Source organism: Narcine bancroftii, chromosome 2, assembly GCF_036971445.1.
Source record: "Narcine bancroftii isolate sNarBan1 chromosome 2, sNarBan1.hap1, whole genome shotgun sequence".
Classification (NCBI taxonomy): Eukaryota; Metazoa; Chordata; class Chondrichthyes; order Torpediniformes; family Narcinidae; genus Narcine; species Narcine bancroftii.
In genome coordinates this window covers 194,278,962-194,297,210 of record NC_091470.1, presented here as the reverse complement: position 1 = coordinate 194,297,210, position 18,249 = coordinate 194,278,962, and the positions used below count along the sequence as shown (strand labels likewise).

At 44.5% G+C, this 18,249-nt stretch overlaps 1 protein-coding gene across 3 annotated transcripts in view; it reads left to right on the top strand.

The window, feature by feature from the left end:
* The window catches only part of LOC138754889 (guanine nucleotide-binding protein G(I)/G(S)/G(T) subunit beta-2), an 89,048-nt gene extending 70,959 nt beyond the window's left edge, over positions 1–18,089 (top strand). For all 3 annotated transcript variants that reach the window (XM_069919847.1, XM_069919845.1, XM_069919846.1), the window contains 6 exons: positions 547–610; positions 2,580–2,742; positions 12,393–12,459; positions 13,176–13,377; positions 14,855–15,071; positions 17,580–18,089. In XM_069919847.1, the coding sequence (XP_069775948.1) occupies positions 547–610; positions 2,580–2,742; positions 12,393–12,459; positions 13,176–13,377; positions 14,855–15,071; positions 17,580–17,686 (820 nt within the window). In that variant the 3' untranslated portion in view covers positions 17,687–18,089. The remainder of the gene's footprint in view (positions 1–546; positions 611–2,579; positions 2,743–12,392; positions 12,460–13,175; positions 13,378–14,854; positions 15,072–17,579) is intronic.
* The last annotated feature ends 160 nt before the right edge of the window (positions 18,090–18,249 follow it).

Sequence of the window (18,249 nt, the reverse complement as noted above, 5' to 3'; positions counted from 1 at the left end):
GGCCAGGCAGAATCACCACTTAGAGCTAATGCAAAAAACTGCAGACAAATAAATACTTTTAAAATTTAAATTTAGTCCTTAAACGAGTCCCTGATTAAGTTTATAGTTGAGGAGTCTGATGGAGGAGGGGGAGCAGCTGTTCCTGAACCTGGAGGGTGCGAGTCTTGTGGCCCCAAGACCTCTTTCCTGACGGCAGCAGCGAGAACAGAGCATGTGCTGGGTGGGGTGGGTCCTTGATGACTGCTGCTGCTCTCCCGACGGCAGCATTCCCCGTAGATGTTCTTGATGGTGGGGAGGATTTTTGCATGTGATGCCCTGGACTGTGTCCACTGCCTTATGCAGGGCTTTACACTCAGGGGGCAGTGGTGTCCCCACACCAAACCGTGATGCAGCCGGTCAGTGCACTTTCCACTGCCCCTCTGTAGAAATTCACCAGGGTTTCCCGGGCTACCACGCTGTTAAAAATAATTCCCTCTGCAGTTGACTGATTCCGTTTAACTTCACTGCTTTTCTGATTCATTATATGTTTTTTGTTCATCCCCACAGGCTGTTAGTTAGTGCCTCTCAGGATGGAAAATTAATTATCTGGGACAGCTATACCACTAACAAGGTAGGTCCTATATATTCGGCTCTTTTGCTGGTGCTTCATTATTTGAATAACATCTGTGCCCTTTTTATACACAAAAATAAATCCAATCCTGAGAAAGAGTCAGATTTATTGTCATGAACATGTCACAAAATTCATTGTCTTGAGGTGCACATATTCCTACCAATTGAATTTAAATCATTTAGTGCCAAAGAAGAGAAAGTGAGGCAGGGACTGTGGGTCATTGGTCATTCAGGAATCTGATGGCGGAGGGGAAGAAGCTGTCCTTATGCTGCTGGGTGCTCGTCTTCAGGCTCCTGGACCTCCTTCCCGATGGTAGCAGAGCGAAGAGGGCAAGGCCTAGGGAGTGGGGGGGGTGGGGTGTCCTTGAGGATAGAGGCTGCTTTTTTAAGACACTGCCTCTTGAAGACATCCTCGATGGAGTAGAGACTGGTGCCTGTGATGATGCTGATCAGGTTCACAACCCTCTGTAGTCCCTTCCTGTCCTGTGCGTTGGCACCTCCGTACCAGACAGTGAGAGAGCCAATCAGAAAGGTCTCCATGGTACACCTTTAGAAGTTTGCAAGAGTCTCCTCAAATCCAAATCTCAGACTCCTCACAAAGTACATAACATAACATAACAATTACAGCACGGAAACAGGCCATTAGGCCCTTCTAGTCCGCACCGAACCAAACACCCCTTTCTAGTCCCACCTCCCTGCACAATGCCCATAACCCTCCATCTTCTTCTCATCCATATACCTATAACATATAACATATATCCATATACCTATAACATATAACAGCTAGTGGTGAATCTTCTTCCTGATTACATCGGCATGATGGCCCCAGGATAGATCAAGAAACTTCACCCTTTCCGCTGCTGATCCCCAGATAGGTCTGCTGTGTGTTCTGGTTTCCCCTTGCAGTGGACAGGCCCCCCCCCCCCCCCCCCCCCCCAACCGTATGCCGCATCTCATGAATTGGGATAAAGGGTCACTTGTTGAAACCAAACTAGTTCCATGCTACAATGGGACCTTTAGTTAAAAAAGCATTGTGATGCATTGCATTCACACCACTGCAACCCTCCCCACCCCCCCCAACCCGCTGCCTCTACCACCCGCAACACAAAGGGATCTTTATCTGTTTGTTTTTCTGCTAAATGCATCTTAACATAAAAAACCTTTTACAATGTCCTTCCGTGGCAAATGATGATCTTTATCCGCTCTTGGCCTTCTCTCTGGCTTCCACCAGGTTCGGGACAAAGGTGAAGGGTGAACTGATGTAACCCAAGGCATCAGATTTCTCATCACCGTGGGCAGCCATGGGCACACTTTGTAGACAGCAAAGAAAATGCCTATCTCAAGTTCAGATTTGTTGTCAGAGTTGATATGTGACATCACATACAACCCTGAGATTCTCCTGCAAACCAGGCAGAATTTCTACAGTTTTTAAGTGGTTAGCGTAACACTTTTACAGCACCAATGACCGGGGATCGAATCCCGTGCTGCCTGTAAGGAGTTTTATGTCCTCCCCATGTCTGCGTGGGTTTTCACTAGGGGGCTCAGATTTCCACCCACCGTTCAATCCGTACTGAGGGTTGTAGGTCAGTTGAGTGGCAAGGGCTGATGAGCTGTAAGTGCCTGTTGCCGTGCTGTATGTCTAACTTAAAAATTTACATTTAAAATCTTAATTTAAAATTTTTCTGGAAGAAAAATGGAAAATTCTGGAAATATCCAGCCTCTCGGGCAGCATCCGCGGAGAGAGAAATGGTTCAGGGCTAAGAAGTTGGGATCAAACCAGGGCTGCTGATGCTATGAGGCAGAGGCATGCAAGGTCAAGGTGGAACTCTGGTCCTCTAAAACTCTCCCTGCTCTGCCGCCAGGGTGCCTGGTGTGAATTGGGACTCCCTCCACACCCTTGGTCCCTCCCTCCCCCCCCACATCACCCGGGACTGCGAAACTGTTCCAACCTGCTGATATCTCGTCTCCAGGTTCACGCCATTCCCCTCCGATCGTCCTGGGTCATGACTTGCGCGTACGCTCCATCGGGTAATTACGTGGCCTGCGGTGGTTTGGACAACATCTGCTCCATCTACAGCCTAAAGACCCGTGAGGGGAACGTGCGGGTGAGCAGGGAGCTCCCAGGTCACACAGGTGGGTGCTGCAACTCAGTGGGTGCCAGATGCCCAAGCATGGGAGAGCCCATCACCTTTACAAACTTTCAGGTCGATAGAGTAGTTAAGAAGCCTTATGGTACGCTGGCCTTCATTAGTCAGGGGACTGAGCTCAAGAGGTGATGCTGAAGCTCTGGTGAGACCACACTTGGAGAATTATGTTCAGTTCTGGTCACCTCATTACAGGAAGGATCTGGAAGCTGTGGAGAGTGGGCAGAAGAGATTTAACAGGATGTTGCCTGGATTGGAAAAAGTCTCATGAGGCAAGAGCCGCTTTCAGGTGCTCAGACGCAGACAATGCGCTGGCAGACGCAGCTGGGGAGTGCAGCTGGGACATTTAGATGGCCGCGGAGCAAACACTGGCTCCTGTGGACTATGGCCGTAGTCACAGCTTGTTTATGGAGCATCTTTAGCAGCACTACATCAAAATAATGGAAAAGAAATAAACTTTAATTGTCGTCCACAAAACAATTGTTGGTTTGTTTTCAGGAAGACAATATCTCTGTGTATTGCTCCCTATTGATGTATCCTTTCCTCTTGGATCAATGATAATTTATTACAGAAATTCTGCGGGTTTCAATTTATCAGGTTTAAGGACGCAAAGGTTGAGAGATGCTCGTGTAGAACTCTCTCCAGAATGCAAAAATCAATATGCAAGATTAACAGCAACTCACAAGCCTTCCTCATTTTCTATAAACTGATGCCAAATTATGGCCAGCGCAGGACTACAGGGCTGGAGCGGCCGGCGCGGGACGTCAGGGGCCCGTAGTCCCACGCCGGGGGCTGTCAGGCAGTGGAGAGGGTAGGCATCGGCAGCAGGGAGGGTAGCTGTCAGCGGGTCACCAGCTGACTGACAACAGCTCGCCCACTGCTAGGCCCCTGAAAGCTCCTAGCTTTGCCTCCTGCTTTCAGGTGCCTAGGGGGAGCGCTCCGAGCCGGAGAATATACCTCCCCGAGGAGGGTTAGGTAAGTGCTCCTCAGGGCCGGGTTCTCCACTTTCAGGTGGCCTCCCGACAGCCGCATTAAGCTATTTTAGGCGGCTTTATATCAGCATATTCTGGCCACCTGAAAGCACCAAAGGTTAGCAGAGCTGGGACTTTTCTCTTTGGACCAAAGAAGGATGAGATGAGACTTATTAGAGGCCGTCAAGATTATAAGAGGCAGAGATAAGGTGAACTTTTTTTCCCAGGGTGACAGTAGCAAACACCAGAGGACATCTGTACAAGGGGAGGAACGTTTAGGGGAGACGTAAGACATCAATTATTTTTGACACGGAGAGTAATGGGTGCCTGGAATGCAATGCCAGCAGAGGCCAGTACAATCGGGACATTTAAAAGATTTTTAGACAGGCACGTGGATGCAGGAAAAATAGAGAGTTATGGGTGTGTGGTAGGGAAGGGTGAGATTGTAGTTGAGTTGGTTTATAGGGGTAGGCACAACATTGTGGGCCGAAGGGCCTGTTCTGTGCTGAAACAGTCAATGTCTTTCTAGTGTCGTGTAGTTTTTCCCTGAAAATCCACGATCTCAATATTTGGACGTCCTGGAAATTCGGCATCAGATTCCAATTCTCAGATCGGAGCACGAGAAATCCTGTCCCCAATTGTCCTTTCCCCACAACCCTGTGCATCAAAATCTTGTGTCTTAACGATATTTCAGCTTTCCACTGCATATTGAGGAAGAGAATTGGATAGATTCCACTGTTCTGTGGGTAGAAGTAATTCCTCCCTATACGTCTCAAATCTACTTCCCTGCATCTTCCTCATTCTAATCTCAGTTGCCAGTGTGCAAACAATCTCTCCCCCTATTTATTCCACAGAACATCACAGCACAGGAAACTGGCCTTTCAGGCCTTCCAGCCTGTGCCAAACGATTATCCTGCCCAGTCCCACTGACAGACATCCGCCCTTTGCCCTCCACACCCCTCCCATCCATGTACCTGTCCAAATTCTTCTTAAATGTTAAAATCAAGCCCACATTCACCATTTCAGCTAGCAGCTCGTACCACACCCCCACCTCTCTCTGTGTGAAGAGGTTCCCCTAAATTTCTCTTTCACCCTTAACCCACGTCCTCTGGTTTGTATTTCACCCAACCTCAGTGGTAAAAGCTGACCTATATTTACTCTGTGTCTTCTTCTTCTTTGGCTTGGCTTCGCGGACGAAGATTTATGGAGGGGGTAAAAAGTCCACGTCAGCTGCAGGCTCGTTTGTGGCTGACAAGTCGGATGCGGGACAGACCCACTCTGTGTCTAGCCCCCTTATAATTGTACATCCTTGCATAATTTTATGTTCCTATAAGATTCCCCCCTTCCCCCATCTTCTAAACTTCAACGAGTACAATCCCAGGCTAATTAACCTCCTCATAAGGTAACTCCCTCATTTCCAGAAACTTTGAATGGCTTGTGTACACGTCAAGAGTCTTCCATTCCTCTGCGTACGAGGAAATGTGTGTGTGGGGTGTTTCCAGATTCCGATTGGGAGTGCGATCAGGAGTGGACTGAGGCTGCCACCTGGTGTTCTCCAGCAGATTGGCAGCTATTGGCCTGTATTCGTTGGAATTGAGAAGAATGAGGGGGAATCTCATTGAAATATTTTGAATGGTGAAAGGCGTGGACAGAGTACTTGTAGAAAGGTTGTTTTCTATGGTGGGAGAGTCCAGGACAGGGGTGGACAACCTTTTTTTTTAAAACTCACTTTCTGCCTTAAGTAATCCTATGCTATGTAATTAGTAAGGGATTGCTTAAGGTGGGATGTGAATGGGAAGGGAAGGTTGAGAACCACTGTTCTAGACCCAATTGTTACTGAAATATTTCGCTTGAGAAAAATTGTCATGGGCCATTTCCTTTGGAGCTCTGAAACCGTGCACATAACGAATCAATGAGGGACAATTAAAACAGTGGTTTTCAAACCTTTTCTTCCCACTCACATCCCACCTTAAGCAAACCCTTTAAGAGCACCTATGGCATAGGGATGACTTAAGGTGGAATGTGAGTTTTTTTAAAAAAAAGGTTGCCCACCCCTGGTCTAAGACAAGTGGATAAAAGGCCATCAACTTAGAACAGAGTTTGGAAGGAGTCACGTAATGGAATAGTGGCCGGTCAGGGAACTCCAGCCCTCTCCGGAAAAGTAAAAAAAAGACAGTGAAAAAACAAAGGCACAAACACAAAAACCAAAATAAAGTGAAAATAAAGGTGTGGAGAAAATGGCAGCGAAAAAAGAAAAGCCAAAAGCAACAGGAAGAAGAGAAGAAGAAAAGACGTTGGAAGAAGAAGGTGAAGGCCTTACCTGTACGAGGAGGCCCGCCGTGGACAGAGAAGCCCGCTCCCTAAGGTCAGTTGAAGCCCCAAATTCGGGACTACAAAAATGGCTCACAGAGCCAAACAAAAGTGCGCAACCGCACATGTGCAACTCCTCGCGCATGCGCGATGGGCAAGACAAAAATAACACTGACAGGAGGGGGGACCAGCTGAGGAGTCGATCTCCACAGCTGAAATTGACAACCACAACAAAGCAGCAAGAGGAAAACATAGAAAATAACGAGAACAAGAAAGAAGAGAGTAAAAAGAAATCAAAGAAACAACAGGTGACCAACCCAGAGGAAGAAGACCAGCATCAAGACACTTCTAGTAAAAATAAGAAGACCAAAAATACCCAACAAAATAAAACAAATAAACCAACAAGAAAACCAGAAGAGACAGAGGTAAAGGACACGGATCCTGGAGTAAAAAGTACAGAAGAAAAAATGAATAGATTAGAGATGGTCATGACAGATATAGGAAAAAGAGTGGATAAGGTGGAAGAACGAGAAACAGCCATAGAAATGGAAGTAGATGACTTAAAAGAGAAATTAGAAGAATCTAATAAAAAGGTTAAAGAGGCACAAGAGCTGTTAGCTCAGAAGATAGATATAATGGAAAATTATAATAGAAGAAACAATAAAAAAATAGTGGGCCTTAAGGAAGATGAAGAAGGCAAAAATAAGAAAGAATTTATAGCAAAATGGATCCCCAGGGTCCTAGGAAGACCAGAATTACAGGAAGGAATGGAAATAGAAAGGAATGGAACATTAGCCCCAAAACCACAGCCACAGCCACAACAAAGTTTAGAAGATGGGGGAAGGGGGGAGTCTTATAGGAACATAAAGGGAAAGAAAGGGAAGAAAAGAAGTATTGGGGGAATTAAGAGAGTGACCTTTGTTATATATGAAGATTAAAATCTTTTCTGGGGGGGCTAGTTGGGGAAGAGTTACGGTCACTGCGAAATCAGTTGACGCTTGCGAGTGAATTCGAAAATACAAATGGAGAGGGGAGATGTGGTTGCCCGACAAGGGACAAAGGGCAACTCAGGAAGGGGAGGGGATAGTGGGGTTAAAAGAATTTTAGATAGGAGAATAATGGAAATATTTTATGTTTTAAATGGCTATGTTGAACTATATGACTTTAAATATTAATGGAATACATAACCAAATCAAAAGGAAGAAACTGCTAAATTTACTGAAAAAAGAAAAAATTGATATAGCATTCGTACAAGAAACACACTTAACTGAAGTGGAACACAAGAAATTAAAGAGATTGGATAGGACATGAAACAGCAGCGTCATATAACTCAAAAGCTAGAGGAGTAGCTATATTAATCAGTAAAAATGTACCAATCAAAATAGAAGAGGAAATAATAGATCCAGCAGGGAGATATGTAATGATAAAATGTCAGATATATTTGGAGTTTTGGAATTTACTCAATGTATATTCACCTAACGAAGAAGATCAAAAATTTATGCAAGATATCTTTTTGAAGATAGCAGACACGCAAGGGAACATAGTAATAGGAGGGGATTTCAACCTTAATTTGGATTCAAACATGGATAAAACTGGGAAAAAAATGAACAGAAAGAACAAAGTAACCAAATTTATAATTAAATCGATGGAAGAAATGCAACTTTTGGATATATGGAGGAAACAACACCCAAAGGAAAAGGAATATTCATATTATTCGGGTAGACATGAAACATACTCAAGAATAGACCTATTCCTGTTATCAGCTCGCATGCAAGAGAGAGTTAGGAAAACGGAATATAAAGCTAGACTATTATCGGTCCACTCACCCCTGTTATTGACAATAGAGTTAGAGGACATCCCACCAAGAATGTATAGATGGAGATTAAACTCCATGCTACTTAAAAGGCAGGATTTTAGAGAATTCATTGAACGACAAATTAAAATGTACTTTGAAATAAATACGGAATCAGTGAAAGATAAGTTTATACTATGGGATGCAATGAAAGCGTTCATCAGAGGGCAAATAATAAGTTATATAACTAAGATGAAGAAGGACTACAATCAGGAAACAGACCAGTTGGAAAGGGAAATAGCAAATATAGAAAAAGAATTAGCAATGAAGGAAGACACAACTAAAAGAAGAGAATTGGCAGATAAAAAAATAAAATATGAAACACTACAAACATATAAGGTGGAGAAGAACATAATGAAGACAAAACAGAAATATTATGAGCTAGGAGAAAAAACGCACAAAATTCTAGCGTGGCAGCTTAAGACAGAACAAACTAAGAAAATGGTATTGGCATTAAGGAAAAAAGACAAGCAAATTGCATATAATCCAACGGAGATTAATGAAAACTTCAGAGAATTCTACGAACAATTATATCAAACTGAAAACGAAGGGAAAGAAAACAAAATAGATGAATTTTTAACTAAAATTGAACTACCGAAATTACAAACAGAGGAACAAAATAAATTCACAAAACCATTTGAAATAGAAGAAATACAGGAGATAATAAAAAAACTACCGAATAATAAAACACCAGGAGAGGATGGATTCCCAATAGAATTCTATAAAATATTTAAAGATTTATTAATTCCTCCCCTTCTGGAAGTAATCAACCAGATTGATAAAACACAAAGCTTACCAGATTCATGCAAAACAGCAATAATTACAGTAATACCAAAGACAGGGCAAGATCCACTCACACCAGCGTCATATAGACCAATATCTTTACTTAACACAGATTATAAGATAATAGCTAAACTATTAGCAAACAGATTAGCCGACTATGTACCAAAAATAGTAAATCTAGACCAAACTGGATTTATTAAAAAAAAACGAACAACAGACAATATCTGTAAATTTATTAACTTAATTCACGCAGTAGAAGGAAATAAAGCTCCAACAGTAGTGGTTGCTTTAGACGCAGAGAAGGCCTTTGACAGAGTAGAATGGAATTATTTATTCGAAGTACTACAAAAATTCAGCTTACCAGAGAAATATATTAATTGGATTAAAGCATTATATAAGGGGCCATTGGCGAAAGTGACAGTAAATTGATATATATCAAAACAATTTAACTTAAGCAGATCAACAAGGCAGGGATGCCCACTCTCTCCCTTATTGTTCGCGTTAGCCATAGAACCACTAGCAGAACTGACAAGAACAGAAAATAAAATAAAAGGGATAAAAATAAAAGACAAGGAATATAAAATCAGTCTATTTGCAGATGATGTTATAGTATACTGAGCAGAACCAGAAATATCAATAAAAGAATTACATAGGAAATTGAAGGAATATGGAGAAGTGTCGGGGTACAAGATTAACGCAAATAAAAGTGAAGCAATGCCAATGAATAATGCGGATTTCTCAAAATTTAAGAAAGAATCACCATTCGATGGCAAACGCAAGCAATGCAATACCTAGGTATACAAATAAATAAAAACCTCAGCCATCTATATAAACTCAATTATTATCCACTAATGAAAATATTACAAGATGACTTAGAGCAGGCGTGTCAAACTCAAATTCACGGAGGGCCAAAATTAAAAACTTGGACTAAGTTGAGGGCCGAACTAAATATTTATTGAAAATTTTCAACAACATCTGCATGTTTTCTCTTCTTTCAACATATGTAATGTTAAACTTTTTCTTATTAAAATAAATGTTTAATAATAGTTTTGGATAAACTCTTTCCAGAAGCATTAACAAATGAGAAATAAAATATTCAATAAATAATATTTCTCTATAGAGGATTTGTCAAATGTTGCTAGTGTGCTGTCGAATAGTAAAATCTGAGGGCTATTGAGAATGTGGGAGAATAACATGATTCCTGAAACAATCAAATGGGTGACTGATTGTGGGCTTGAACTCTAGCAGGGTTATTTGCCATGCCTTTTTTCCATTGGTACAGATATCCTTTGATTTACACACTTTTCAAGTTTTATGCCTAATGAGCTTGTATCCAGGTGCAGGACCATTTTTAACCAGGAATATATTTATCACTGTGACATGAAACTATTGGAAGATTGTTTTATCCTGAGATTAAAGTTCATAATACTTACTCAGGCCTGTGTGCGGGAGGGCGGGGTTTGCGGGCGATCGGGTTGGACAACGACAGTGCGGGGGCATCGGCTCTCGCTGCAGGGCGGCATATCGGCGGATCAGCGGCCCCGTCACCGTGAGTCACGGATCGGCCTGCGGCAGGGAGGGGGAATGGGCAACGGTCCTGGCGCGGTCAGGCCCGAGGCCTCCGGTTCCGGGCGCTGGGAAGCGGCCTTGGCTTCCCCTGACACTGGCCAGGCCCCAAAACCAGAGTCCACGGTGAGACCCTGCAACGTAAACAGAGGAGGTGGGGGCGACTAGCAGGCTGATGCCAATGCATTCTGGGATTTGTTGTATTACTGTGCATGCGCTATACTGGCGCGGTGGCCAGCGGGCCACCTCTAATAAATTTTTGAAATGATCTTGCGGGCCAAATATAATTATATTTGGCCCGCGGGCCAGAGTTTGACATGTGTGACTTAGAGCATTGGAAAGACTTACCACTAACACTGATAGGAAGGATAAACTGTATTAAAATGAACATTTTCCCAAGGATACAATACCTATTTCAGACATTATCAATACGCTTATCAGAGAAATTCTTCAAGGAGTTAAAGAAAATAATAATGACATTTTTATGGAAAGGGGGGAAACCGAGGATAGCACTAGATAAATTAACAGAATGGTATAAACAAGGAGGCTTACAACTGCCAAACTTTAAAAATTATTATAGAGCCGCACAATTAAGATACCTATCAGATTTTTATCAAACAAGGGAAAAGCCAGATTGGACTAGATTAGAACTAGATAAAATAGGGGAGAAGATACCTGAACGTATATTATATAAATGGGATGAAAAATTGGTACAACGTAGGAATTCTCCAGTATTGCATCATCTGCTCAACATTTGGAAGAAGATTCATGTAGAAAGGAATAAAACAAATTACCAACTACCAAAACTAATACTGACGCAAAATCAGCTAATCCCTTTTACAATAGATAACCTTTCCTTTAGAGAATGGGAGAAAAAAGGGATCAAAAGAATAGAAAATTGGTTTTCGGGAAATAAATTATTATCCTTTGAACAAATGAATGATAAATATAATATAACTCATGATACCGTGTTGGCATACTACCGACTGAAATCCTACTTGAAGGACAAATTGGGAGGTAGTCTGAGGTTACCAGAGGGAAGTAATTTTGAATATGTGATTACAGACACAATGATAATCAAAAAATTTGTAACAAACATGTATATTAAACTACAAGAAAAGGAGAATGAGGAAACAAATGGTAAAACTAAACAAAAATGGGAACAAGAATGAAACATGGGAGAAGTTATGCTCCGGAACTATGAGAAATACAATAAACACGAGGTTATGAATGATACAATATAACTGGATACACAGGCTTTACATTACACCTCAAAAGTTAAATAAATGGGACCCAACAGTATCTGACAGATGTTTTTGCTGTAAAAAGGAAATAGGAACAACAATTCATGCAATTTAGACATGTGAGAAAGTGAAAAAATTTTGGGAAGATCTAAACCCAGATATTAAATAAAATCACAAAAACAAATATACCAAAAAGCCCAGAGATCTTCCTTCTAAGTAACATAAAAAACAAAGAATTTGGACTCGATTTGGATGGAGCACAAAAAGGATATGTTATGATCGCCCTAGCTGTAGCAAAAAAATTTATTATGTCAACCTGGAAATTAGAAGATAACTTGAGAATACAACAATGGTATATAGAAATGAATAAATGTATTCCATTAGAAAAAATAACCTATAATTTAAGAAATAACATTACAATATTTGAACAAATATGGGAGCCATACATGAAACACAATAGAGAAAACCTACCGTGGACATCTACCACCTTAAATGACAGAAGGAGAAGAGAATGAAAAGAACTGACTCAGTGGAATTTCTTGTTTATTTTTATTAAGTGACAACATCGTTTGACAGGTTTAATGTATCTTATATTCTGAACTTTAAATAAATGGGAGGGGAGCTGAGGGAGGGAGGGAGGGGAGGAGGGAAGGGGGGGAGAAAACGACACTATCTTGATCAATATGGTTTATAGTGTGAAAAATAAAAAATTTTTAAAAAAACTTAGAACAGAGTTTTATGTTTGTGTCTCACCTACCCTCAATGGAGAAGACCTGTTTCCATTTACTCTATCTGTACCCCTCATAATTTTGTACACATCTTTCAAATCTCCCCTCATTCTTCTGCCTCTCCCCTGGAAGGAACTGCCTCCACCCTCCCCGACGGTAACCCCTTGTCGTCCGTTCTTTTTCAGGCTATTTGTCCTGCTGCCGTTTTCTGGACGACAACCAGATCGTCACTAGCTCTGGCGACACAACCTGGTGAGTTTGCCCTTGCTGTGTGTTAGTGTCCTCCCCCGGACAGAGAGCCACGCCGTGTGAATACATCCCAGGATTTTGGTGCCCTGGAATGTGTTTCCCGTCAGCTCATAATTTGTAAATGTCTGTGGTTCAAGATTCAAGGTACAATTTATTGTCATGTAATAAATAATACACGGAATTTGTTTTGGCCTGCCATAAGGTGGACCGATTCGCTATCGGCAGAAATTGCCTTTACAGTCAGAGAAAAAGAAGCAAAAGAGAGATCCCCTTAGAGTCACTGAGTGTCCATGGATTTGCCTCCAGCGTTCCCACAGCCTCCCCAAGCACACAGAGCCCGTCCAAAACATCAGCAACCCGAGTCCCAGATCCGAACCTCCGACATGATGAGGCCTTCAGCACCCTCTCTCTTCCTGGTTCTGATATCTGGTACCCCCTTCAGCCAGTCTCCAGCTAGTTCCCAGCAGACCACAACCACAGTCGCCCACAGCCTGCATAGGTTCCTCGCCTCGAGTCGCCAATGGCCTGCCACCTGTGTGTTTTTCAGCATTAGAGAGCCCCTTGCTGGTCACTGTCCCGTGGGTCATCTCCTCTGCTTCTCCTTCTCAAACGTGGGGTGGTGTGCAACCTCTCGTGGCCACTGCCTGGGCGCCGCCACCTTGGGCCCATCTCTTCCTTCCCTGTCCTTAGTGTGTTCTCTGTTTTAACGTCTCTTGCAGCGCCCTGTGGGACATCGAAACTGGGCAGCAGACCACCACGTTCACGGGTCACAGCGGGGATGTGATGAGCCTTTCTCTCTCCCCGGATTTCAAGACGTTTGTGTCGGGCGCCTGCGACGCTTCGGTCAAGCTCTGGGACGTCCGAGACAGCATGTGCCGGCAGACCTTCACTGGTCACGAGTCGGACATCAATGCTGTCTGCGTAAGTTGGCCGGTTATCGCGTGAGGAGAATGGGCAGAGAAGCTGCAAATGAAATGTAATGTCGAAAATGGACGGTCGTGCACTTGGGTAGAAAAAATAAACAGGCAGACTATTTTCTAAATGGGGAGAAAATTGAAAACTCCCAGATGTAAATGGACCTGGGAGTTCCCGTGCAGGACAGCCTGAAGGTCAACGTGCAGGTTGAGTTGGTGGTGAAGAAGGCGAATGCAATGCTGGTGTTCATTTCAAGAGGAATAGTAGAACAGGGACGTGATGTTGGGGCTTTATAAGGCACTGGTGAGAGCTCACGCAGAGTATCGTGAACAGTTTTTTAGACATTCATTCATACAGCCCCGTAACAGAGCATTTTGCTCCACAAGCCCATCCTGCCCAATTACACACAATCAACCTACGGCTGTACGTCTTTGAATGCTAGGATGAAACCAGAGCACCTGGAGGAAACCCATGTAGACACAGGGAGAACATTCAAACTCCTGACAGAGAGCGCGGGATTTGAACACGGGTCACTGGTGCTGCAACAGTATTGCACTAACCACGCCACTCCTTCCGAGAATCCCCCTCAGAACGTGTGGAATTATCTATCAGATCCGTGGGGGTCAGGATGCCTCATATATCTGGAAAATGGGGGGTGGATATTCCTAGACTCAGGGAAACCTCAAGAATCTGGGGAGACGGTTCAGAAGACCACCCATGGTCACATTGACTGATGGAGCAGCCTAGACAAGCCACACAGCCTCCTCTCGCTCCCCCATTTCAACTCAAGGTTACAAAACCAAGGCCCAGGCGGGTTAGGGTGAAGATGGTTGAGTTGCGGGGCTGAATGGACTCCAGTTCCAATGGAAACAGGGCAGTGGACAAAGGCAGTGAGAGAGATCAGGGAGAACAGCTGGTCCACCTATTGCCCAGGCCAATGAGGAAGTCCAAATTATAAAACAAAATGCCAGTTCAACTGGCATCTGTAGAGAGAGAATCCAGGTCAGTAACATCCCTGCAAAGGTAGTGAACACAGCCCAGGACATCACAGGCCATACCCTCCCCACCATCGAGAACATCTGTGGGGAACACTGCCGACGGAGAGCAGCAGCGATCATCAAGGATCCAAATCACCCAGCACCCGCTCTGTTCTTGCTTCTGCCCTCAGGAAAGAGGTATCAGGGCCATAAGACTCGCACCACCAGGTTCAGGAACATCTGCTACCCCTCCACCATCAGACTCCTCAACGACAAACTCATTTAGGGACTCATTTAAGGACTCTTTATTGATTTTTTTTTCTCTCTCTCTCTCTCTGTATTGCACAGTCAGTTCATTTACATTTCTTTATTTGTTGAATATAGATTTTTGCACTGCCAATAAGTGGTAATTCTGCCTGGCCCACGGGAAAAAGAATCTCGAGGTTGTGTGTTAAATCGTGTGTGTACTCTGACAGTAAATCTGAAACTTCTTTATCCCTCTCCAGTTCTTTCCCAATGGGAATGCCTTTGCCACTGGCTCGGATGACGCCACTTGCCGACTGTTTGACCTTCGAGCGGACCAGGAGCTGATGATGTACTCGCACGACAACATCATCTGTGGCATCACTTCGGTGGCCTTCTCCAAGAGCGGCCGGCTGCTGCTGGCCGGCTACGATGACTTCAACTGCAACATCTGGGACTCCATGAAGGGCGATCGCGCTGGTGAGTCTTCAGTGACCCGCCGTCTCCCCTCTGCCCGGCGCCAGGTCCTTGCTCTTGTTCAAGAGGAGTGGGGAAATGAAATGAGGAAAAAATAAATTTCTACAGTTGCTAGAAATCTGAAATAAAAATAGAAAATTAAAAAATGTAAGGCAGCATGGTTGGCGTAGTGGTTAGCACAACATCGTTACAGCACCAGCAATTGGGTCCGGGGTTCAAATCCGGCGCTGTCTGTAAGGAGTTTGTACATTCTCCCCCATGTCTGCATGGGTTTTCCCCGAGTTTCCTCCCATCGTTCAAAACATATCGGGGGTTGTAGGTCAATTGGGTGGCACGGACTTGTGGGCTGAAAGGGCCTGTTACCGCGCTGTACGTCTATATTTAAAACATGCAAGACTGTGGTTCGTTGTCTCTTCAGGAATCTGATGACAGAGGGGAAGAAGCTGTCCTTGTGCCATTGGGTGCTCGTCTTTGGGCTCCTGCATCTCCTTCCCTATGGTAGCAGAGTGAAGACAGGCTCATGGTTACAAGAAAAATAGAGGCTTTTGGTGTGAGGGAGGGAAGGGTTAAATTGTTGTGGAGTAGGTTTACATGGGTCGGAGTGCAGACGCTGTGATTGCAGTAAACACACAGAAATGCTGGAGGAACTCAGCCGGTCTCGTGGTGTCCCCCACTGAAGGGTTCCTGATCGTGTTGGGAGTCCTGATCTAGAGCTCGGGTAGCCGATAGTTTGCACTGGCTGCAGGAATCGCTGGGGAGGGGGGGTCGAATCCACGGACACTAAGTGACTCCAGGGGGACTCTCTTTTGCTTCTCTTTCTCTGACCATAAGAGGCACTTCAGGAAATTCCTGACGATGGCGAATTTGCCTTATGGCAGGAAAAAGCAATTCCGTGTAATGTGACACTGTTTTATTACAATGACAGGAAATTGAATCCTGAATCTTAAAGCAGGAATGAGAGCCTATATAAAGGAGAAATAACGTATGTAGAGGGTGGTTTCACTTCCCAGAATCGGGAAGACAGCGAGCACACTTGAAGGCTGAGAGGTGGTGCTGGTCATGATGGCGGTGTGTTAGACTGAGTCGTTGGAAGTTGGGGTACAGGTGGGAGGTACAGGAGAGTGGGGTATAGGAGAGAGAGAGAGAGAGAGAGAGAGAGAGGAAGAGGGTCATCTGTTGTTCAAAGCTATGGCGGCTTGATGCTGAGTGTAATTCTCCGGGAAGGGAGTCGCGGCGCCACTCTCACTGCTCATAAAAGCAAAAAATCCTCTTTGGATTTCATTCCGTCAGCAAAAACAGGTACTAATTTGTAGGTCTTTCGTAAAAGTGAAGTGGTGTAGAGCAAACTTTCGAGAAGCGGGGGGGGTGGGTATACTTGTATTAACAATGTTTCAGGCCTGATTACTTCCTCAAGGTACGGGAGCAGCAGGGAGTGCAGATGGTGGGGGGGGCGTGATAGGGGCTCTTGCAGAACTCCCTTTCCCCAAATAAATTTTGCAGAAAGCAGCTGAATGGGATTGTAACCAAAATGCAGAAAGTCTTCCTGCTTTGAAGAAGGGCTCAGGCCCGAAACATCGGTTTGTATATTTTTACCTCCTGCGAGCCCAGCTGAGTTCCTCCAGCATCCCTGTTGTTATGTGGGTCAGTACAACATCATGGGCTGAAAGTGTCCTTTTAATATCCTTAATATCTTAAAATCCCTTTGTGAACTATGGACTGACCTGGAGGTGATGCCCAGGCTACAGATGATTTAGTTTCAACATCTCTCACCCCACCCCCCTCAAATAATGGCGATGGTGGTGCGGACCCATGCAGAGCAAAGACTCTGACTGCTATTGGTTCTGTACAGGCTTTAAATGGCCTGTTAGAGGAGCCAACGGTGTTTTAATTTAAAATTCTACAACCGTGGGGTCTAAGCCCTGTGTTTGGCAGCAAGGGGTTGCACACTCCGGGAAAGCAGAGGACCAGTGCAGGACACCAGAAAATGGGAAGAACATGCCCCCCTCCTCCCTGTTTGAGAGGAGACGACCCGCAGGATGGTGACCATGGCGGCGGGCCAGCAAAGGGCTCTGAGGAGGAGGACACACACGGGAGCTGGGCTGCTGGTGGCTTGAAGCGAGGAACCGGCGCAAGCTGCGGGCTGCTGGCAACTGCGGCCGAGGGGCTGCTGGAGACTGGGCTGAAGGGGCACTTGGTGTCGGAACTGGGATGCGAGAGGGTGCCGAGGGCACTGATCGTACGGGAGGTTCGGACCTGGAGCTTGGGTTTGGCCGATGGTTTGGACTGGCCCTTGTGTGGATGGAGGTGAATCCATGGACACTCGGTGATTCGGGGATAGAGTGGGGGGAACTTTCTTTTGCTTCTCTCCCTCTGACTTTAAGGATCTTCAGGCAACTGTTGCTGATAGCAACTATTTATCTGCCTTACGGTAAATTTTGTGTAATATGTCCTGTTTATTTACATGACAATAAATATATTCTCTAATTTTTCTCCCTCCTCTGCCTGTTACAGGAGTTCTAGCTGGTCATGACAACAGGGTCAGTTGTCTCGGTGTGACCGATGACGGAATGGCCGTAGCGACAGGATCTTGGGACAGCTTCTTAAAAATCTGGAACTAACGGTGACGTGAAATGGCACACCAGTGTAAAATCACACACACACACTCACTCACTTGCACACATACACGCTCACAAACACACGCAGCGCGCATCTTTATTACATTTGAAACCTATCCCACCCCACCCCTCCCGAGAAGAAATCACACGTTGTGGAAAGGAGAGGGGTGGGAGGAGGAGGAAAGAAACGTATCTGAAACAAATCAGACCCCAGAGGGAATTTTTTTAAAATCACCCCTGCCCTGATTTCCCCCTACATGTGCTTGTCGAAGGTGACGTTTTGCTTGTCTGTTTAAATATTTGGGGCAAAATAATCTTTTTTTTAATTCCATGAGATTTGTTGTACAGAAAAACCAACGGAAAGGTTGGACTTGAATTTTTTTAATGGAAAACAAACTTGACCCTGGAGGTGTCAGTTTAATTCTTACTGTTGGATTTAGATCATTTGTTTCTTTGCCTGTTAGTTTGTGTGCACGTGTGTGTGTGTGTGTGTGTGTGTGATGACTGCCTGCGCGGGTGGGTGTGTGTGAGGTGCGTGTGCCTGCAGAACTTTCATCCCCTTTCAG